The sequence below is a fragment of the Castanea sativa genome, chromosome 2, assembly GCF_040712315.1.
Source record: "Castanea sativa cultivar Marrone di Chiusa Pesio chromosome 2, ASM4071231v1".
Classification (NCBI taxonomy): Eukaryota; Viridiplantae; Streptophyta; class Magnoliopsida; order Fagales; family Fagaceae; genus Castanea; species Castanea sativa.
Genome location: NC_134014.1, coordinates 14,258,017 through 14,280,307, shown reverse-complemented (window position 1 = coordinate 14,280,307; position 22,291 = coordinate 14,258,017). Strand labels below are relative to the sequence as shown.

General features: G+C 36.1%; 2 protein-coding genes across 2 annotated transcripts; one reads left to right on the top strand and one right to left on the bottom strand.

Annotated features, from left to right (window-relative positions):
- Positions 1 to 1,219: 1,219 nt before the first annotated feature.
- Positions 1,220 to 5,315, top strand: LOC142624740 (small ribosomal subunit protein bS1c). The gene is made up of 7 exons (XM_075798474.1): positions 1,220 to 1,739; positions 2,308 to 2,583; positions 2,926 to 3,006; positions 4,020 to 4,301; positions 4,386 to 4,496; positions 4,733 to 4,819; positions 5,051 to 5,315. Exons 1-7 carry the CDS (start codon positions 1,443 to 1,445, stop codon positions 5,168 to 5,170), a joined length of 1,254 nt encoding a protein of 417 aa, XP_075654589.1. The 5' UTR covers positions 1,220 to 1,442; the 3' UTR covers positions 5,171 to 5,315.
- A 758-nt stretch (positions 5,316 to 6,073) lies between these two features.
- On the bottom strand, positions 6,074 to 21,995 carry LOC142624466 (uncharacterized). Its single transcript, XM_075798035.1, has 14 exons — positions 21,765 to 21,995; positions 21,025 to 21,137; positions 19,843 to 19,939; positions 19,589 to 19,713; positions 14,512 to 15,049; positions 13,156 to 13,341; positions 11,291 to 11,584; positions 10,685 to 10,837; positions 9,676 to 9,830; positions 9,381 to 9,486; positions 8,314 to 9,255; positions 7,368 to 7,449; positions 6,684 to 7,046; positions 6,074 to 6,509 (listed from the first exon to the last, which is right to left on the bottom strand). Exons 1-14 carry the CDS (start codon positions 21,867 to 21,869, stop codon positions 6,313 to 6,315), a joined length of 3,456 nt encoding a protein of 1,151 aa, XP_075654150.1. The 5' UTR covers positions 21,870 to 21,995; the 3' UTR covers positions 6,074 to 6,312.
- Positions 21,996 to 22,291: the final 296 nt, after the last annotated feature.

Below are 22,291 nucleotides of genomic sequence, written 5' to 3'. Positions count from 1 at the left end.
CCCTAACCCGACTCATTTAATAATCGTGTCATAATCCTTCAACCCTAACCTGACCCGTTAATAAGACGGGTTGACCTGACCCAACCCATTTGACAAGCTTAATAAACGAATCATGTTGAGTTAACACGTAGATAATATTAAATATAACATCCATCTAGAAATACATTTTTTTTACATCCCAAAAGCAGTGCATACACTTCAAGTCTTCAACCGACATTCAAAATAATATAGTTCAACAAAAATATAACACTCATCTAGAAGTAGGTTCTTTACACTCTAAAAGAAGTGCATACAATTCAACCCAAATTCAAAATAACATAGTTTAACAAAAATGAAATAATATAGTTCAACAAAAATATAATATCCTTGGAACTCGCCAAATGCTAAGTATCAATATTGAAAGAATTGGAGCAAACGGTAGACTAATCCTGACTATGACTACGATTATCAACCATAAGTTCTTTGTTGATGTCCAAATTCATAACATCTTCCACAAGCTCATCCAATTTCATTTTTGCAAGTTCTATGCCAAATATATATATATATATATATATATATATATATATATATATAATATAAGTATTAGTAGTAACAAAATATGATCATGCCTCTACAGTTTTAAAAGCAATACCCATCAGATCTAATTTATAAACTATCTCAATAAACCCACTTGCAAGATATGCGGACGAGATCTAGGATTTGTAAAGCTTCAATTTCCAATTATATACCTTATAAGTTTTTGTAATTACTCACTTTTCTTTTTTAAAAATATATGTTGGATAGGTATTTGACAAATCTAAAATAAAATGAATATTTATTTGTAATACAAGTTAAACGGGTTATGTTAAGTAGGTCATTTCGAGTTGACACAAATAAATTGAATTGTCAAACGTGTCTATTGCGGATTATGCGGGTTGATCCGATTATGACATGTTTCTTATCATATCAATTTTGGGTTGATCCATTTATGATTCAAACCCATTCAAACCCAACTCTAACCCACAAAAACTGGTGTCGGGTTCGTGTCGTGTTTGCGGATTTGGTCAAACATTGACACTCATATTAGGAATAGAGTTTTTTTGTGGTGTTTGCATATACCCAAAAGAATAGTGAGAAATTCGGAAAAGTTTGGTTACTTTGTAAAAAAAAAAAAATGTTACTTTTAAAATTATAGTGGTTAATTTATTAAATCTCTTAAACTACAGGATTTAAGAAATGAAAAATTTTCAAGAACTTTTCTATAAATTAATTAATTTAAGGTAAAATTATGTCCAAAGAAAAATAAAAACCAAACCAAAAATTTAACCGGTTCACCATTTTCTGGTATCTATTATCCAAAATACAAAGTGGTACAACATGTTTGTTACTTTGTTCTGGTCCTCCTTTCTCTCTATCTTATCTGACCCCAACGAAACACAGAAACAAAATTGGAGTGAGTGAATATGGCGTCTTTGGCTCAGCAGTTCACAGGCCTAAGATGTTCACCACTCTCTTCTTCTCGCTTCTCAAAGTCAAAGCCTTTCTATTCAAAGCGAACCCACAAGCCCACTTTATTTCCCATTGTCTCAGCAGTGGCAATCTCAAACGCACAGACCAAAGAAAGGGCTGAGCTTAAGAAACTCTTCGAGGATGCCTATGAACGGTGTCGTACTACGCCTCTTGAAGGTGTGCCCTTCACTCTCGACGACTTCAACGCTGCCCTCGAAAAGTACGACTTCAATGCTGAGATTGGAACTAAGGTTGGTTGGTTGGCCACTCTTTTTTTGTTTCATTGTTTTTCTTTGAAATTGTGAGTGGGAATTGGGTTTTGAGTGAGAGTTCTTTGGTGGGTATGAGCTAGAATGACTAATTGTTGTATTGTTCAAAGTGAGGCACGCATAGAATGGAAGTTTGTGTATGAGTTTTTAATGGTTGTCAGCTGAAATGAGGAATTGCTTAGTGGGTTTTTGTGTGCAAGTTGATATTGTGGGTGTGTGATTGGATACACGTTGAGTTCCACTGAATATTCTTTTTGACATATTTGATTGAATTATTTAACTTTTTTCTGAATCATGGGCTAAATTGATTCATTTCTTCCACATTTGCAATCTTGAGGAAGATAAGGTTGCATCAATTTTATTCAGGAAAGAAGAAGAAGGATATGGTTTGCATTAATTTGATTTTTAGGAAAGGGAATTTTTTGTATGATACACTATCCTTTAAACCTGTCTACTTTCAAAAGCCCAAAAAGAAGTTAAAAGAAATACATATACACATACACAAAAAAGGAAGATTAGCTTGATGAGTTTGATGCATATTTTCTTCCAGGTCAAAGGAACTGTGTTCAAAACAGATAACAATGGTGCACTAGTTGACATTACTGCAAAGTCATCAGCATATTTGCCTGTCCAAGAGGCGTGTATTCACAAAATAAAACATGTAGAAGATGCAGGCATAGTTCCTGGTTTGAAAGATGAGTTTGTAATTATTGGTGAAAATGAAGTTGATGATAGCTTGATCCTGAGCTTACGTTCAATCCAGTATGAACTTGCGTGGGAAAGGTGTAGACAGCTTCAAACTGAGGATGTTGTCGTCAAGGGTAAGGTGGGTTTTTTCACTCCAAAAATTTGCTTCTTTTCTGTTTCTTCTTTTGTATGGAATATTAGTTGTGATTGTTGTCAAGTATTTTCGTTTAGGTAATGAGTAAGATGCTAACCACCTTGAGTATCATTCCCTGTAGTGTTGCAGGCCAAAGGCTTTCTTGTACCTTAGTAAACTCTAAATAAGCAGTTGAGGAAGTTCTTGCTATAGATCCTTCCTTTTCTGCTTCATGTTGTTTCTTTTATGAATTTGATTATTCGTGCATTAAGAGAAACTTATGCTGTTCAAATAACTGCCCTATTTTTGGGGGAAAAAAATTAATTAATTCCTCGAATATATATGCAGGTTGTTAGTGCAAACAAAGGTGGAGTGGTGGCTGTGGTGGAAGGCCTTAGAGGGTTTGTTCCTTTTTCACAGATATCATCGGTTAGTCCTTAAATATGGCTTGCATGTTCCCAATGCTCAATTTGATTAGCTTGAAACTAATAGTAATCATATGTCTGGGAGGTTGCAGTAAGGTGTATTGTGTGATCATGAAATACCTATTAAGTTGAAGGGAAAATTTTGTAAGACTACTTACTATAAGACGTGTTATACTCTATAATACTAAATATTGGGCTATTAAGAAGCAACATATACATAAAATGAGTGTAGCGAAAATGAAAATGTTAAAATGATAAGTGGAAATAGACAGAAAGATAGGATTCAAAATGAGGAAATTTTCTTAAAGATAGGGGTGGCCCCAATCGATGAAAAGATGAGAAGAGTGCACTTGAGATGGTTTGGTCGTGTTCAAAGGAGCAATTAATGTACTAGTGAGAAATTGTGAGTTGGTTTAAGTTGAGGGAACAAAAACATGTAGAGGAAAACTGAAAATAACATTAATAGAAGTAGTGAAAAAGGACATGTCAGTTACGGAAGTAATGGAGTGTATGGCTTTGAACAGAATGACAAAAAAGAATATATGTGGCCAACCCTGATTAGTCTGTTCACTCTATTGAGGATCCATAGCCCCAAAAAAAAAATTGGACTAAGGCTTGGTTGTTGTTGTTGCAAGGGGTTGCAATAAGGTGTATGGGAAGTAATAATTGGTGAAAAAGAATTTAGAGTTGGAAGTAGCATTCGAAGTCAAAATGATCTGGCTGTAATATGGCCCACATTTTAAGCATGTATCAAATAATGATAACCTCACAACTAAGTATGCTTGATACTTGTTTGAAGTCATGTTAAGAAGTTTCTGCATACTAAATGTATTAGGTAAGTATTCTACCCACCATTGTATATGTGATTGGATTTTATCTTGTATGATTTAGAGAATAAGATCACCATCACAAAATTTATTCTTTCTTCTGGCATGCATTATTTCGTTATTGAGCTTCATATTATTTGTAATCCATTATTTAATACAAATTTGTCACTCTTTCTTGCATATACATTAGAAATCAACTGCCGAAGACCTTATTGAAAGGGAGCTTCCACTAAAGTTTGTGGAGGTTGATGAGGAGCAGTCAAGGCTAGTACTCAGTAACCGCAAAGCCATGGCTGATAGCCAGGCACAACTGGGAATTGGATCTGTGGTCATTGGAACTGTGCAGAGTCTAAAACCATATGGTGCCTTCATTGACATTGGTGGAATCAATGGCCTTCTTCATGTCAGTCAGATTAGTCATGATCGTGTCTCAGATATTGCAACGGTTCTTCAACCTGGTGATACTCTCAAGGTATGTCCATAGTACAAGTCCTTGGCAGAAAATTTATGCTACTTGGTAGAGGTGAACATTTTAAAACTAATTCTTATGGTGTAGGTCATGATACTTAGCCATGATCGTGAGAGAGGCCGAGTAAGTCTTTCCACCAAGAAGTTAGAACCTACTCCTGGAGACATGATTCGCAATCCAAAGCTTGTTTTTGAGAAGGTATTTTCTGACTCATATCCTAAACCTCACTACCAGTTGCAAATATGATTTTACCATAAATTCACATTAGCCATGCTTTAAGTGTGACTAATATTTTGTAGTTCCAGTGGATAGAGGAATCTCAAAATGATGTATTTTTAGTTGATGTTTCTTGTTCTATGATCCATGAAATATTTCTATCTTGCTTCCAAGCAAATTTGAAAATTATGGTTACGTTTCTGATTCTGTTCTGACAGGCGGAGGAAATGGCTCAGACATTTAGACAGAGAATAGCTCAAGCTGAAGCCATGGCTCGTGCAGACATGCTTAGATTCCAGCCTGAGGTACTTGTTTAGTTACTATATACTTACATATTTAATATGATCCAAAATAGGATATGCGCATAGAAGATCAAAATATGTTTGACATTAATTTGAGTTCCTGCCTTGTGGCCAAGTACATGAACTAGCATTCCTGAAGGCTAAGGGAGCTTGGAGAGATCATTGTTGTTTTTTTGAACGAGTATCTGTCAAATTTGGCAAGCCTAATTGTGCAAATACTTTATCCATTTGCAGAGTGGACTGACTCTCAGTTCTGATGGAATCTTGGGTCCGCTTACTTCTGACTTACCAGCGGAGGGTCTAGATTTGACTGATGTTCCTCCAGCTGAAGAATCAGGATTGACAGTTGCATAACTTTTCTCCTCTTGTATGTTCCTATGTTATTCAGCTTGTAAAATTGTTACCGCAAGCCTATAAGCTAAATTTGTTAATCACATTGCCTTAACCCAAACTTGTTCTTTAAGTCTTTCTAAAAAAAAAGCGTTTCTTACTAATGTTACTTCATGCGCATAGTTTCCTGGGTTTGCTGTGATACTGTCATTGGTTAGCACTCTTTGATTAAGAAACGAACACCCTGCTACGAGATAACTGGGTCTTAAATAAGCAGTCTAATGTGACGTGACACCAAGAAATAAAATGTTGAACACTATAAAACATACCTTTTTTTTCTTCATTTTAAAAGAAATAGAAAAGATCATGTTCTCAAATTCTGAAGGCAAGTTGTCGAATATTCAGGATTGACCAAGGAAAAACATTTGGAGTAAGTACTTCCCTAGGCATGATCAACCTTTTATATTCTATTTATTTATTGATTTAGATCTAACATACATAACTCAAATTTCATTGTTTTTACCATTTTGTGGGTAATGCCAATAAAATGTTTAACATAAATTACTTGTCGGTAATTCTTAAGTGAAGTATTTCAAAAGGCACGTGCGTTTTTTTCATAATTTGATGGATGATAGCGTCTCGAATACACATTTTTTTAGTTTTTTGTAACAAGTTATACATGCATATGATAACAGACGTCTTTTAATTAGTTACAAACTTAAAAATAATAATAATAAGTAAAGGGGTATTCAAACTTGAGAAAGCCGTGAATTACAAGGTACTCGTTAATTAAAAAAAAAAAAATACAACTTGATGTTGGGTGACCTGCGAGCAAAGAATTAGATCTATACCTAAATATTTCACTCTGTTGTTGACAAAAAGGAAAGTAAACAAGGAACACAGAAATGAATGCCGCTTAGACTCTTGTTTTTGCTGTCAAATAACCATATTCATTGCGTATGATATCAACAGAAGCTCTATAAGATTACAGTTTCTTTGAATGTTAGGATTGGCTAATCAAGGACTACACCGACATTTACAAAAGTCATCAGCTATACATCTCACTTTTAAAACTTTAATCCAAGGAAACTAGTTTCCTAAAAGACAGCCAAATTTGAAGAAACCTCTGGCTTGATTTCAAAAAGAACCATTACACAACTTGCTGGCTAGCTTTCTTGCTTGCTGCTGCTCTTCTTGCCTTTCTTTTGTTTCTGTTTCAACTGAGTCAGTCCAGCAGCTGTTATCTTCACATTGCCAATAATTGCTGCAACTAGCTCAGGATCTGTACAGGCTTTCATTAATTCCTTTTCTCTACTTGATGCTTCTGGCATATGGCTAAACAAACTCATGGCAGTTTTTGCAGCTACAAAAAGTGAAAAAGAAAAAGAAATAAATGTGTAAATCTACAAATATATAGCATGAAAAATAGAGGAGCAAGTTCCGATCACATTAAAAGAAGGGTGGAAAGAAGACAACTTCAAAAGAAACAAGTAAACTTTGTCAAACTGTAGATTTTAGGAATAGAAATTTTGGATACCTTTTCCTTTCTTTGCAGAGCCAGGAATAATCTTAACACGGTATTTATATGATTGAACTGCATTATAAGGACCACAGACAGGCACAGCGTATAAGAGAATGTCACCAGGCAGTGGATTCCCGGTCAAGTAATCAACATCATTTAATTTCCCTTTGTCTTCTTCACCAATCTCATGAATATCATCCTCTTCCATGGCCACCTTGTCCATCTCTGGAGCAGTATCACCCAAACCCACATGGGGATCAGCTTCAACTCTACCATTTGCATGATCATTTGAAGATTCATCTGGATTCTCTGGACAGTCCCGAGACAGGTGACCTGCCTTCTTACACTTGTAACAAATTTTTGAAGCATCTTCAGTGGCTGCCAGATTAATGAAATTGACATGAAAGGATCACATCAGATAATCATGAAACAACAACAAAGATGATACAAAATATGTTTCATCATTAGTGTTCTGTGATATATGACAATTTGACTTATCCACTCCTGACTATGGATTCTCTACCATCAAGTAATGGCTTTTGAGGGGAATAAACAATCATGTATAGTTCAAGCATTGATAATCAACAACTAAAAATTCGATAACTATAAATAACATTTCCAATGACTAAAAACTTGGAAAACATTTATTCATTAAAGCGCAAAAAAAAAAAAAAAAAAAAAAACCCTTGGAGAACATACCACTGCCAGGCTTCTTCTCTTTGGCTGTAGCTGCATTTATGCTTTGTGTCTCTCCATCTGCCTTGTTTATTTTTCCAGCAGACTAAAAATACAATCAAATTGTCAGTTTTGGAGCAACATGATAATGGGATGACAACAAAGAGGTATTGGACAAGTTTCCAGATCACCATTTCTTTTCTTTTTTTCTTTTTTTGGATAGGTATGTTACACACGCCCAATGAGTCTTAAACCCACGACCTCACCCTCCACCTAGCCAGTTGAGCTAAAGCTCTTTGGCAAGTGTCCAGATCACCATTCTCAAAAGAAATATCATCCCATAAACTTTTTTTTTTTTTTTATAGGTAATAAAATTGTATTAAAAAGAGACCACTTCATGGAAAAACAACATTAAGCAGTCTAAAGAATTACAAACAAATACAAAAAGATTATACAAAAAGATAGAGACTGAATAAACATTGGAACTGAAAAATCAAACAAGGTACCAACAAAATGAGCTATATGTTAGTCCCTAGTGCTCTACAAATCCTCAAAAGTCATCCTATTCCATTCTCAACAAAGAATCCACATCAAAAAAAGTGGAATCATATCCTGATTGGGCATATTTTCCACAGGTTTTAGTATTTGGCAACTACAATTATGTGTGTATCCAAATAAACTCTAATTTCATTAAGTTATTATATAACAACTTGTACCAATTCATTGTTGGTATGACATATGCAACTTAATGTTAAACTACATTTCTGAAAGGAAAATAGGTATTCACTGCAGGGTAAAAAACACTGAAAACTTGCATTACCCTAAAACAAAGGGCTACAAACAGAGAGCATGGTCTGGATAAAAAGGCACCAACACATTAAAAATAAATAAAGGAACCAAGAAAAAATCAACATATAGAGGGGTAGAATAAACAGCAGTACCAAACAATAGTGCAAGTAATTATACTCACAGCCAGTAAAGCCATACGAATGTTCCTTTCTTCTTCATCTTGATCAGCATACTTCTCCTTCATCTTCTTTAGTTTACTCCTCTGCCCACGGCTAATTTTTCCACCTCCTGGATTTGTAGTTTGAACCTTTTTCTCTTGATTACCAACAGAAACATCAATTTCTTTTGGTTTTTCAGTTTCCTGCTCAATATTTGCATCTACACCATTACTTTTCTGGCCTTTCTTGAGTTTTCTTCTATCAGCCTTTGAGACATAAGGTTTATCTCTGACCACCGCTTTCCTCTCTTCATGATCATGTTCCTCCAATGGATCAACATGAGATGCTTCAATTCCATAACTTTTACCAGATACACTAGCAGATCCTAATCCAAGAGCTCGATCGATAAGATCCTCAAGATGCGGGGTTACTGAAGCAACACCATTTCCAGCAATACTGGATGCATTATTCTTATCAATGCCATCCAAGTTAGTCTTCTCCTCAACAGGAAATTCAAGTGAATCAATGGCTTTAGTATTGGTGGTAGTCAATCCACTAGCAGGTTCAACTGCGGATCCTTCTATTACTGATTTATACAGTTCTGTAGATGAATCAGGAACACTTTCCAATTCTACTTTAAGTTTTTCATCTGTGGCTTCATTCTCCGACTCAGTATCAGATATTTCTTTGTGAGGCTGACTTTCTTCAACATCATTTATCCCTTCCTCTTCACCTCTTACCCTCCTTTCATTTAAATGTGATCCCAAGGAGCTCTCATCCAAGCGAAATAATAAACCAAAGCCCATAATAAGAGGATGGGGAGGAAGAAAGTTTTTCTTCCCTCGGATCATAAAACTCCCAACTGTAAGATATTCCCCAGTAGGAGCTGTTTTACTGACCTGGTGAGGATAAACCCACCAAGCACTAGTGACAATCTTTGAATCCCATGCCTTACTATGGCAAACCTACATCATCAATTGAAAGATACAGTAGAGTCATCCCACATCTAGTGCTCTTATTCACTCCACCTCAGAAACACTAGATAAAGTAAAATTAAAGCTAACAACATATGGAAAGATTATTGACTTACTGTGAAACATCCAGCTTGGTTTAAAGTCAGAGGAGGTACAGGTTGTTCTGGCCTGTGATTTTTTATCACGGTACTAGAAGCTCCATGCAGTTCCGCATGGACATACCTGTTACAAAATCAAATCAACATCAGAAGTAGACTTGATCCTCATTAACCCTAATGACTAGCATACTTATAAAAGCTGAAATCCTTGAAGATATACTTATTTTTCCTAGAAAGATAATGAAGATAAAACACCATTACCCAATCAGAAGTTAGTACATATTATAATGACATCATAATAGCATCTACTTACAGATCTCCTTTTGACATATAACGCTTGACTATCATCTCATTCTGCTGAGCATCACACCCACTGATAACCAAATAGTTCTCACTGCTGATAAACCAATTGAATTTCTCAAACCAGTGAACTTTGCGCATATGTGAAATTGTGGCAACGTTTTTTTCCTGCATTATTATTTATGAGAAGAAGACACTCAGCAATAAAAACAACAATCAAAATGAAAGTTGGCAGGATGGAAAATAACAAAATGACAATCATCAGTAATCATTTATCAGTATCAAATTACCTTTTACCAAGAAATATCCACTCAGAGATATCGGCTTTGATATAGAATGGTAGATATGGACTACTAGAACTGCCTTACCACTGTCATATAGAGCATGTAATTTCTTTCTAATTTCAGAATTCAGATTGTAATGTTGACATCCTTTTTACATTGCAGTTCATACTATAATTCTTGAATGAAACACAAACATGGTGCCCCCCTTGCAGAAGGAAAACATTTGAGATCTCTAATGTGTGTGGTGAAGTTATTATTTATCTTTCTTATTTACTGATTATATCATTTTTAGCCAAATCATAGCCATTGTAATCAGGTCAGATTCAGGTGGAAAATATAGTTAAGACTGAGGCTCACATTCCACGAAGGAAATTGACACTACACCATAACATCAAACCTGCATCTTAAGTACCAAGTTTTGCATCGGTGTTAAACCTAATAAACTTTCCACAACAAGATAAAACAAGGCATTATTAAATCCCAAAACCACCAGCTACCTAATTTACGATTAGTCCAACAACCTCCAACAAGACACCCACAGTTAAAAACCACTGACATGTTAATAGTCATCTGGTCCTAAAATTAATGATCGCTGACTTTAGAATATTGAAATTCAAATAACATGGCCCAATAGCAGTGGACCATTCAGCAATTTGATAGTTTTGAATCAACATACAGAGCTAGAGTATCAGCAGTCCAGCACATCATATGTAAAGTATCACTGCAACATGAAGCTACCTGTGAAAGCTGTTGACGAGTCTTTCTCTCAGCAGCTTTAAAAGCCTTTTCATGTGCTGTAATCGTCTTTTCCTGTTTGCTCTCCTGTTTTTTCTTCATTTCATACCACCGTCGGGCATTGGCATGCGCTGAAAGAGCCAAATCAACTTCAACCTAAGAGGTACGATAACAAAAAATACAAGCTTTAGACACCACATCTTTTTTATTATATAGATAAGCAATGCACAAAATAAAGCCCAAAAGAAAGCTAAGCTTCATAAGAGAGATTGTAGGATATATGATGATGACAACAATAATAACCGTACATTTCAGAATTGATGATACTAAAATATTTTTTATTACTCGACCTATAAGAAGAATTTAAACAGTTTATTAGTGACTTCTCCACAAACATCTTATAGTCAACATCATTAAGACAATTACATAGCACAAAACAGTGTGCAATGCATATCACTATAGATGCCTAAGAAGAAAGTAAAACCAAATAAGCAAACAGAATCAATGAGAGAAATGCGTAAAATGAAGAATAAACTGAAGTGCTTCATCACTTTCAATCTCAAGCAGATGTTGAAATAAAGAATACCAAATGTATGATTAATGGACCACCTTATCCGCTGGGAGTGTCTTCTCATCATCATCCATTTCATCAAGATTGTTGCTCAACAGCAATGTAATGCAATTCCTTTCAAGATGGAGCTTGTCAATGAGGCCTGCCACAGGGTTTCCAGATTTCTTCTCCTCCTTCACCATACGAGCAAGGTCCTCCCAACTCATGCCCTTTGCAAGAGCTACACGCACAGCTAGTATGGCAGCATCCACATCTTCCAGGTTGTATTCTATTAACTCCGCCATTTTAACACAATGATCAACTTCACTCCTTAAAGTATGCACACGATTTTCCTACAGTGTAGGAAATAGTAATAAAAAAGGAACAAGGAAGCTGGAAAAGTAAGACTCTTGTTGACATTAAAGCATAAACTAAACATTCAAATCTGACTCACAAATATCCTGGAAAAAATACTAATCCAAAGGATCACTGATTTCGCGATGATATTTTTTTCCCCATGGAAACATAAGTAGTGTAAGGAAAGAACAATAACTATTTGGTCACATGCAAACATGAAAACTTATGGTTACTAAGCTGAATAAAATGAACTGTGGCTGGCTACTTTATCATTTTGACTTACAACCATCTTCACCTACAAAAATGTCTATTCAATTTTATTTCAAGATCAGATCACGTGATGCTGAAAACAATTTGATCTTTTACACTTCGGCTTTCATTAATATGTCAAAAAATATACATTTGAGCAAAAAAATTAATGCAGAAATGAACTCATCTCCCTCCCTCCCTCCAACTTCAAAAAGATTCCGAACTCACAAGTCACCTAAACACCTTATTTATGACGAGTCATTAATTTGCAGCGGAAGAGGAAAACTAAAGCCCCTTATACATTCAAAGAAATTATGTCTTGCACACATAGAATTGAAATTGCATGGAGGGGGGAGGAGAGGGAAGGGGATGGGGGTGGTTTAATTCCCTTTGCTTGGATGTTTTTAAGTGAGGGGAAGGGGTTCAAGGGGATTTCGAGGGGTAAGTTACCCCTTCAAACTCCTCATTTTCAAATCCTCCAATTTGGGGGAATTTCAAAGGGGAGGGGTTCCACATATATATATATATATATATATATATATATATATATATATATATATATTAAATAATCTACCCTTTTTTTAATAGTAAGACAAAATTTCAATAAAAAAGACTACTTCATGGAAAAAAACATGAAGCAGCCAGGAGAACACAACAAAGACTAAAAATTATGTACAAAATTTGAGGGAATCTACAAACATAGGGAGAGAATCATTGGATGTGATTCCCCAAGCCCGAGACCAATCGAATAAAGTCCCTATGAATCACACAAGTATCTGCTCCCCCGAGTTCTCCATATCCTCAAAGGTGCGTCTATTCCTCTCCCTCCAAATACACCACATCAAAATTGCCAATTTTGCTGTTATGATGTCAATTATTATCTATTTCTTTAAAGGAAAGGGATACCTATTCCCCTCCCCAAATCTCTTTTTATATAATATAATATATATATATATATATAAATATACAAATTTTACGATCAGTAATAAAAAAAATTTATTGAATAAAACAGATTTCCCCTCCCCCCTACTTAATTTTTAATACATCCAAACAAGGGGAAAGAAAGACCATTCCCCTCCCTCTCCTCTCCTCCCCCCTTTTACCCTCTACTCTCCTCTCCATCCAGACTACCAAACACACTGTAAAAGCAGGGAATGCAGGGTACAGTCATTTAGTTAAGAAACGATGGCCAGTGAATATAAATGACGCATAACTATGGAATTTTTTAGGACACACAATGCACTAAAACATGAGGGACAGGATGTAAATCTAAAAAATTCTTTATAGATAAACAATATCAGCAATTACAGATGCAAACCTGATCCAAGCGTATTTTATTTAGTTTCTGCTCAGCAGAGCTTTCCTTTGCTTTTTGCTGTTGTTCTACCCTTTGACTTTCAATTTTACTGTAAAACTCATCTAAAGCTGCATCAAATGTTTCAAACTTCACGTAATCCCTTGTCTTCAACTGGTTCAGTAAAATGGAGCAGAATTCATCATAGATCTGCAAAGGAAATCCAAACAACAGTTATAAAAATACTTTGCAACCAGATATTCAATAAAGATGCTTAGATATGACCAGAACTTCCTGACCATTACTAAGGTACTAGAGTGAAGTTTTGGAAGCATGTGTGGTGTGGGGATTGTTCCCTCAAAGAGGCTTTTCCAGAACTTTACGGTCTTAGCAGGGCTAGGGATTCTTCAGTGGCGGAGGTTATGGGCTGGTCTGGTGGGCAGCTGCATTGGACGTTTCATTTTCGTCGTTCACCGCAGATTGGGAGGAAGAATCTTTTGATCGGTTCATGGACATTGTTTACTCTTCAAAAGTGCCAGGGGTTGGTCCCGATAAGGTTTGTCGGAAGCTAGCTAGGAGTAGAGGGTTTAAGGTTAGTAGTTTTTATCTTTCTTTCTACCCACCTTCCCTAACTTTCCCTTGGAGGTTGGTGCGGCAATCGAAGGTTCCTCCAAGGGCAGCTTCCTTTTCATGGTCAGCTTCTTTTGGTAAGATTCTTACAACTGATAACCTTCGCAAAAGGCGTATTGTCGTTCTTGATTGGTGTTACATGTGCAAAAGGTATGGAGAGTCGGTGGATCATCTTCTGCTTCATAGTTCCTTAGCCGGTGAATTGTGGTCGTTGGTGTTTTGTTTGTTTGGGCTGCATTGGGTTGTGCCACTTAAGGTTATTAAGTTGTTTGAATCTTGCCAAGGTAAATTTGGGTGGCATCACAATATAGATTTTTAGAGACTTGTGCTGCATTGTTTGATGTGGTGTATTTGGAGAGAAAGAAATGCACGCTGTTTTGAGAGATGTGAACAGTCTTTGCTAGAGATTATATCCTTTTTCTTACACACTCTCCTGTCGCATTTTTCTTGTTTTTCTCTTCCACTTTTACTTGATCATCGTAATTTTGGTTCTTGATTTTTGCCCCCACATTACATCTCCAATGTACTCGGATTGAATATTTGTTTCTAAATAAAAATTTTCGTTATCTATCAAAAAAATAATAATAACAAATACATAAAGACATTTATTTTTATCAATCTCTGAAAAGAGATTCAAGAATAAGGTTAGTTGATAGAATGAGAAGAATGTGCCAAACCAAAGATAAAATAATAACTGCACTCTGATCCAGTGCGCGTCAAGGAAGATGGGCAAAGGACTACTACACTAACCTGGCCAGTACTCCCTGGTTCAGATGAGACAGAGTCCTTTCCCAAATTTTGTTTCTTCATCAAAATGTATCCTTCAGGAATTCTCTCTCCTGAAATAATATCCTGCAGCCAGTTCTCAAACTTCATAACAGCTTGGAGCAAAACCCGAACTGTCTCATCATCCCACTTGTTATCTTGCGAAACTTTTGTATTAGGAATAAGACCAGCATCTAGTATAATATGCTCAGCAAGTGCAGGTCCATAGCCCAGTCCCTCCCCAAGAACGTTTTTCAATGTGGCCTGTTTGTTCCGAGTACCATCACTGGTATTTTTACTTGACTCAGATGACTTCCCACCCTTACGGCTAAAATGCTTTTCTTTTGCTGTAGCAGACACATTAGTCCCAGAATCATTATTGTCAATGGGTTCATTTTTATCAGGCTCCTTAAAAGAAGTAAGGGTCATTTGCAACTTTGCAGCAGTAGTTCTCTCAAAAACTCGACAAATTTCAGTTGGATAGATATGGCGTGACATGATTGCAAACCCTTTATCATCATCCCTGTTGTTGAAAGTGGTTAATATCTAACTAATATTTAAATTCAACAGGGAAAAAGAGAGTGAGAGAAAAAACAATGGTTTCAATTTTACACTAAACAAGAAAGCAGAGGAAGAGCTAGCAAAGGTTAACCTGTTAATGTTTTAAGGAAAAAGTACCAACATCCAACAATATTAAAATCAATCAGGCAAAAAATCCTTGCGACACTATGCAGTTGAGCCTCCCAAGAAAAAAGCATGACCTAGGAAGCACGAACACTGATACGACACGTTGACATGGCAATTTCAAAAAAATTAGGACATGACACGGCTGGGATAAACATATTAATTAATTATTAAATATATTTTTATTTATACTATTAAATCTTGTTAAGCATTTATTTTTCATATAAAGCTAAACATATATAAATTTCAAAGCAATAATGGATAATAAAGTAAATTTATGACTAATAAATGATTATGGGCAAAGCTAGATATTGTGAGATCACGGTGGCTTTTGGCTTGGCGTTTGTTTGGAGATTTCAATATTATTAGATATCCGTCTGAGAGACTTGGATGTTCTTCGTTCAGTCCAGCCATGTTTAAATTCTTGGATTTTATTGCGAAACACTCTTTGGTTGATTTGCCTTTAGAGGGAGGTGAGTTCACGTGGTTTCGTGACTCTGACAGACCCTCCATGTCCAAAATTGATAGAGTGTTGGTGTCTGCAGATTGGGAGGATCATTTCTTAGATGTGACTCAAAGAATTCTTCCTAGGGTGGTGTCTAATCATTGTCCTCTACTATTGGAGGTAGGAGGGATGTCTAGGGGGAGGAGTCCTTTCAAATTTGAAAATATGTGATTAAAAGTAGAGGGCTTTGGATATGGTGCATCAATGGTGACGTAGTTATCATTTTTTCGGACCTCCTAGTTATATTCTAGCATGTAAACTGAAGGCTCTCAAAGGGGACTTGAAACACTGGAACAAGCATGTTTTTGGGGATGTTTCTTTTAGGAAAAAATGTTTGATGACTGAACTCTTAGACATTGATATGAAAAGGGGGATGCAAGTTTTGACCCAAGCGGACAAAGACAGAAGAGTGGTGGTTAAATCTGATATAGATTTTTTGGCTTCTTTGAAAGAAATTTTGTGGAGGCAAAAATCTAAGGCACTGTTTATTAAAGAAGGTGATAATAACACTCACTTTTTTCATAGACTCGCCAACTCTCATAGGCAAACCAATCAGATTATGAGGGGTGGAGGTTGAGGGGGTTCTCTATGAGGATGAGTCTGAAATTACGAATCAGGTAGTGGATTTTTATAAGAAATTATATCAAAAGCCAGAATCTTGGAGGCCTACAGTTGATGGTTTAGACTTTGCATGTTTAGACGAAGTTGAGAGGTACTCTTTGGAGAGGGAGCGGCTCTTAAGGAGGTAGAAGGTGATAAGGCACCTGGGCCAGATGGTTTTACTATGGCATTCTTCCAAAAATGTTGGAGTGTACTAGAACAAGATGTTATGGCTTTTTTCGCGGATTTTCATAGTTAGTGTATTTTTTAGAAGTCTCTCAATGCCACTTTTCTATGTTTGATCCCTAAGAAAGTCAATGCAATCAATATTAAAGACTTTCGTCCTAAAAGTCTTGTGGGTAGCCTTTATATACTTTTGGCTAAGGTGTTGGCACATAGACTTCGCGAGGTTTTGGATAAGTTGATATCTGCTTCTCAGAATTCTTTTGTTGGGGGGAGGGAAATCCTAGATTTGGTTCTAATTGTCAATGAATGCTTGGAAAGTAGATTGAAGAGTAGCATCCCTGGGGTCATTGAGAAGGCATATGACCATGAGAATTAAAATGCCTTATTTTATCTTATGGAAAGGATGGGTTTTGGGGCGAGGTGGGGGAGATGGACTAGGGCCTGTATTTCTACAGTTAGATTCTCAGTTCTGGTGAATAGGTCTCTTGTGGGTATTTTTGGTAGTTCTCGTGGTATCCGCTAAGGGGATCCCCAGTCTCCATTGTTATTTCTCTTGATTATAGAGGTGTTGAGCAGGTTGTTGAAGAGAACGGAAGATGGTGGTTTTCTTTGTGGTTTTCAAGCAAGGTCTCATAGACAAGAAGGTTTAAAAATTTCTCGTCTTCTTTTTGCTGATGACACCATTTTGTTTTGTGATGCCTCGAGAGAACAATACTATACATTTGGATGGTATTTCATTTTTTTTTTTTAAGCTATTACGAGTTTGAGAGTCAACAGTGGTAAGAGTGAGATTGTGCTAGTGTGTGATGTTGAGAATTTGAATGTCTTGGCCCGTGTTTTATGCTGCAAGGTGGGTAGATTGCCCATGACTTATTGGGCATGCCAATTAGGGCTCATTATAAAGACTCATCGATATGGAACCCTATTATAGAAAAGATGGAGAGGCGGCTCTCTGGCTAGAAATGTCTATATTTGTAGGCTTACTTTATTAAAGAGTACCCTCTCTAGTCTTCCCACCTATTTTTTATCATTGTTTACTATTCCCCAAGCGGTGGCAACTAGACTAGAAAGGATTCAGAGGAATTTCCTTTGGGGAGCATCCGAGGATGTTTTTAAATATTTGTCGGTTGCTTGGGAGAAGGTTTGGTTGCCGGTGGAGGGTGGTGGTTTGGGGGTCCGGAGGGTTGGGTTGTTTAACCAAGCTTTGCTTGGTAAGTGGTTATGTTTTGGGAAGGAAAGTAATAGGTTATGGCGTCAAGTTATAGCAACCAAGTATGGTGAGGCTAGAGGAGGCTGTTGCACCAAAATTGTACGAGGTACTCATAGGTGTGGGATGTGGAATAGCATTAGAGAAGGAGCAGAGAAGTTCTTTGGACAGGTAGTGTATAATGTGGTAATGTGGGGGAGGGTCACCGTATTAGTTTCTGGCATGATCATTGGTGTGGGAGTAATCCTTTAAAGGACCTTTTTCCTGATTTGTTTACCCGTTCTCGATCTAAAGAGGCTTGGATTTCTGACCTCATTGTATCTGCCTCAGAAGGGGGAAGTAGGAGCTAGAATTTTCATTTCCGTCGAGCTCCAAAGGATTGGGAGAAAGAACATGTCTGTTCTTACATTGAGTTTCTGTATTCCCATATGCCAAGGGGTGATGGGATGATACTTTGACTTGGAAGTTGACTAAGAAGGGGGTGTTTAATGTGCGCTCTTACCATAAGTTGTTGTCTAGTCCCTACAATGAGGTTTTTCCTTGGGAGTGTATTTGGTGTGCAAAAGTGCCTGAACGGGTGTCTTTCTTCTTATGGATAGCATCTAGGGATAGGATACTCACTATTGATACTCTAGTTAAGAGAGGTCAATCCTTGGTTAACAAGTGTTGTTTGTGTTATTGTGATGGGAAAACTATGGATCATCTTCTTCTCCACTGTAAGTTTTCTCATGTATTATGGAGTGCAATTTTCGAGATTTTTGGGAACCATTGGATAACGCCAAAGACAGTTAGCTCTCCTCTTTGCTTGGAGAAACTGGTATAAGGAATATGGTCCCGACATGTTTAATGTGGCTGGTTTGAACGGAATGTAATACACGCATCTTTGAAGACAATGAGAGAACCTTAGATCTTTTAAAAGCTCTTCTCTTCGGTACTTTGTTTCAGTGGGCACGTGCTTGGGGTTTTATGAATTGTATTTCCATTTCTGATTTCTTACACTCTATTAGATTAAGTTTTTGAACCTGCTGTAATTTTTCCTTATCAGAATGTTCACCATCGTGAACATGATGCTCAGTATTTTTGAATAAAACTTTTATTATCTATCCAAAAAAAATTGATATTTTGAAATTACAATACAAACCAAGAATAAGATCCAAAAGAATAAATAAAAGATAACTAGATAATTGTTAAAGATAAATAAGTGCCCCTCCAATGTCCTGCAATTTTTCCAAAAAAAAAACTGGCTAGGACACACATGCAGAGGTGTCATAGACGTGTCCTGTGTCTGACACGGGTATGGCACCCCCAAATGAAGTGTCTATGCTTCCTAGTCCTAGAGCATGACCAGCAAATATTTCTTTCTTCTTTTCTTTTTCTTTTTAATATAAGTGAGTTTTGGCCCCAAGGTGAGGGAAAAGGGAAGGTTCAAACTAGTGACCTCTGCTTCATGACCAAGAAACATTCTGTATAGATAATTCTTGACACCTCCATTAAATTCTCAAATAAGCCAACTAAATAGATGCAAGTAAAAAATATTACAAAGCATATTTGAAAGCTATTATAAATTGGCAATTGCATCATAACTCTATCTCTTAAATTCAGTATAGGGAAAAAGGGGAAAGGAAAAAAAAACAATAGCAATGCTACTTAGTAAATGGATTTCACTATATTTCTTCATGAAATTATTTTAATAAAAGAATTGAATGAAGACAAAGATTGCAAAAACCCCAGCTTTGTTTCTCTCCAAACATCAGTCAATCAGTGCATTGGGCTGCAAAGGAGTCTATATGTCAAAAATTACCGATGAACCTGGTATGTTGTGAATTCTGAGGTAAGGCATACAAATTTCATTGAACAAAATGCACAACTGAATCACCAACCTGTGTGACCGGAGAAGAGTCAGGACCATAAAATCAGAATCTGTAAGGAGAATATTTCCTTGGGCATATAGCTCCAATATAACATAGTGTGCATTAGAACCCAGCCCAAATTGAAAGAGAATAATCTGTAAGGAGGTTAGGGTAAAAAATAAAATAAAAAATCATTGAAATAATCCAGATGAAAGAACAAAAAAGAAAAATAATTCTGATGCAGTCTGAAGCATGAAAGGAGTTCTGCAAGGTTATAGTTATACCCGATCATATCCAAGCTGCCGTACATCCTCAAGCCTTCTGGTGCGGATATGCTTCCTCAATTTGAGAGTAAATCCGGAAGGTGTATTACTTTTGTCCCTATTGATGGTAAAATACAGAGCTCAGTGGTTTTAATTGTTTCTTTTTCTATCTTCCCTTTTACTTTGCAGGTAATTCCGCTCCCCCAAAATTTGAGCTAAATCCATGACCTCTCAAAATTTAATATTAACTCACTGGCCCAATAGTCTACCAAAAACTGGCTTAGGTGGCTCCCTAAAAAAAGAAAGTTCTACCCCTTTCTAACCAACCGCGCCCATGGAAAAAAAATTGGTTCTCAATAATCAAAACTTTTTTTTTAATTTCTTGTGAGTAATGAATTTGTTTTAGTTTTCAATTATATGTCAATACTTTATTGAAACTCAAGAAATTGATACTCAATGCACAAGGCCCTCACTTTTGCAAGGCCTAGGAGTGGTCATGGTAGACAGCCTTACTCCAATTGTTTTTGGAGAGGCTGATTCCTAGACTCGATCCTACAACCTATCACTTTTTGGTGGAAGGCACTTGCCATCACACCAAGGCCCGACCTTTAAAATGCTGAATTCATTATATTGCATAAAGGAATAGGTTAATAGGGAATATTTAACATTATGGACATTAATGCTAGAAAGAATAAAAGAGATTTAGAAAGGAAAAAAAAAAAGCACCGAAAGAATGGTGATTTAACGGTGATTTTGTTTGACAGCATTCAGAAATGGGAAATTTTTAAAAATTATATTAAAATTTCCAAGAATTTCACTAGGTAAATGATAATGTTTTGAATTTATCTTGAGTCTCTTGATTGATGTATCAATACACTCCCCCCACCCCCCAAAAAAAAAATTAAAGCAAAAAACTTTGGTTATGCCCCTATTTGCAAGTCAGCAAAAGAAAGTAAGAAAATAGAGACATGTATAAACAATTGTAAGAATTTCCTACAGTTTTACTTGCTATCTAAAAAAATAAGAGTTTCTTCTTTCTTAATTTTTTTTTTTTTTAAATGCGGATCTATGAATGCATTTAAAAATAAAAAGAGAACCAAAAGATAATTATTTCTTTCTTTTCCTGATTGGATTACTCGGCAACCAAACACTTGGTAATAACAAGAGGAAAAAGCTCTGTAATGCATATTAAGAAAGACTCACCGAACATATGCAGTAGTATGCAATCTGGCACCACTTTCCATCAACAACAAAACCTTCTCACTCTCCCCGGACTCCGTGATTCCACTACTATTCATCAGCTTGAATACATACGTCTGCAAATAATTCATACCAAAACCAATACGCGACACAACATTACACACTTTTATCTTTCCAACATATACGTAAATTAAACATTCAAAATAAATAAATACAACATCACATCCTGTCAGACCATTCATCAAACATATAATAATCAGCAACACACACGCACACACAAATCAATCCTCTGTATGTATGCAAATAATTCAAACCATAACCATATTCATAACATATTACACACTAAGAATTCAATAAATCCAACATGATACTTAAATTAAACATTCAAAAATAGATAAAAATCAATTCAACACCACATTCCTATCAGGCTATTTATCAATCATATAATACTCAAAATCTAAACCATCCACTACTACATTTATATACACGCATATGCATATAAGTATGTCTTCATAGCACTTCTCCATTTAACAAGTCCTCGCAAGAATTCAAAGAATTGCATCAAAAAACTTAAATTATATCAGAGAATTCACCAAACAAATAATAAAGAATCATATGTGCGCGAGTGTTGTGTGTAAGGTTTTGTTGTATTGGTTTAAGCAATTAAAGGTGGTGAATACTTAGAAGAGATAAAATGGAAATTAATTAGGGTTTATGGATAAGGGGAGGAGAGAGAGAGAGACCTTGGGGGAGAGATCATAGACATTGGAACATCGCATGCCGATTAGCCTTCGCAAGCACTTCACCTCCGCCGCCACATCCGCCGTGTTCATGCGAACCTTCACCATCTTTGTCTTTTTTCTTTTTCTTTTTTTTTCTGTGTCTCTGAATCTGATAGTTAGGCTTTGTTTGTGAATTTGTGGAGCTTTGGTTTCTAAATGAAATGAAATTAGCAGACTCGGTTTGAGAGCTTCGGACCCTTAAAAGAGTAGAAAATGGAGCCTTTTGATTTTATGTGCCTATGTCTTTTTCTTTTTAAATTAAATAATAAGGGGGAAATTAATAAATGTTTTGGTCAGTTTCTCAAATGTAAATCCATTTTCCTTCCTCGGAGTTAAAATGATTTTTTTTTTTTTTTTTTTTTTTGAGGGTCTGATCATGAAAGATTTTAAAGGTATTAATTTCCCCATTTCATTTACATAACATATAAATTTTCAGTAATGAATATTGCATTTTTTTTAGGCTTGGAAGGAAAAAAAATCTTTTATGC

Excerpts from the sequence above, each read along its gene's own strand:
- LOC142624740 (XM_075798474.1), top strand. The coding sequence starts at position 1,443 with ATGGCGTCTTTGGCTCAGCAGTTCACAGGCCTAAGATGTTCACCACTC. Across the intron at positions 2,584-2,925 it reads ATGTTGTCGTCAAGGGTAAG|GTTGTTAGTGCAAACAAAGG; the intron begins GTGGGTTTTTTC and ends ATATATATGCAG. Across the intron at positions 3,007-4,019 it reads CTTTTTCACAGATATCATCG|AAATCAACTGCCGAAGACCT; the intron begins GTTAGTCCTTAA and ends CATATACATTAG.
- LOC142624466 (XM_075798035.1), bottom strand. The coding sequence starts at position 21,869 with ATGGTGAAGGTTCGCATGAACACGGCGGATGTGGCGGCGGAGGTGAAG. Across the intron at positions 15,050-19,588 it reads ACTCTTCTCCGGTCACACAG|GGATGATGATAAAGGGTTTG; the intron begins GTTGGTGATTCA and ends TTTCAACAACAG. Across the intron at positions 6,510-6,683 it reads CTCTGCAAAGAAAGGAAAAG|CTGCAAAAACTGCCATGAGT; the intron begins GTATCCAAAATT and ends CACTTTTTGTAG.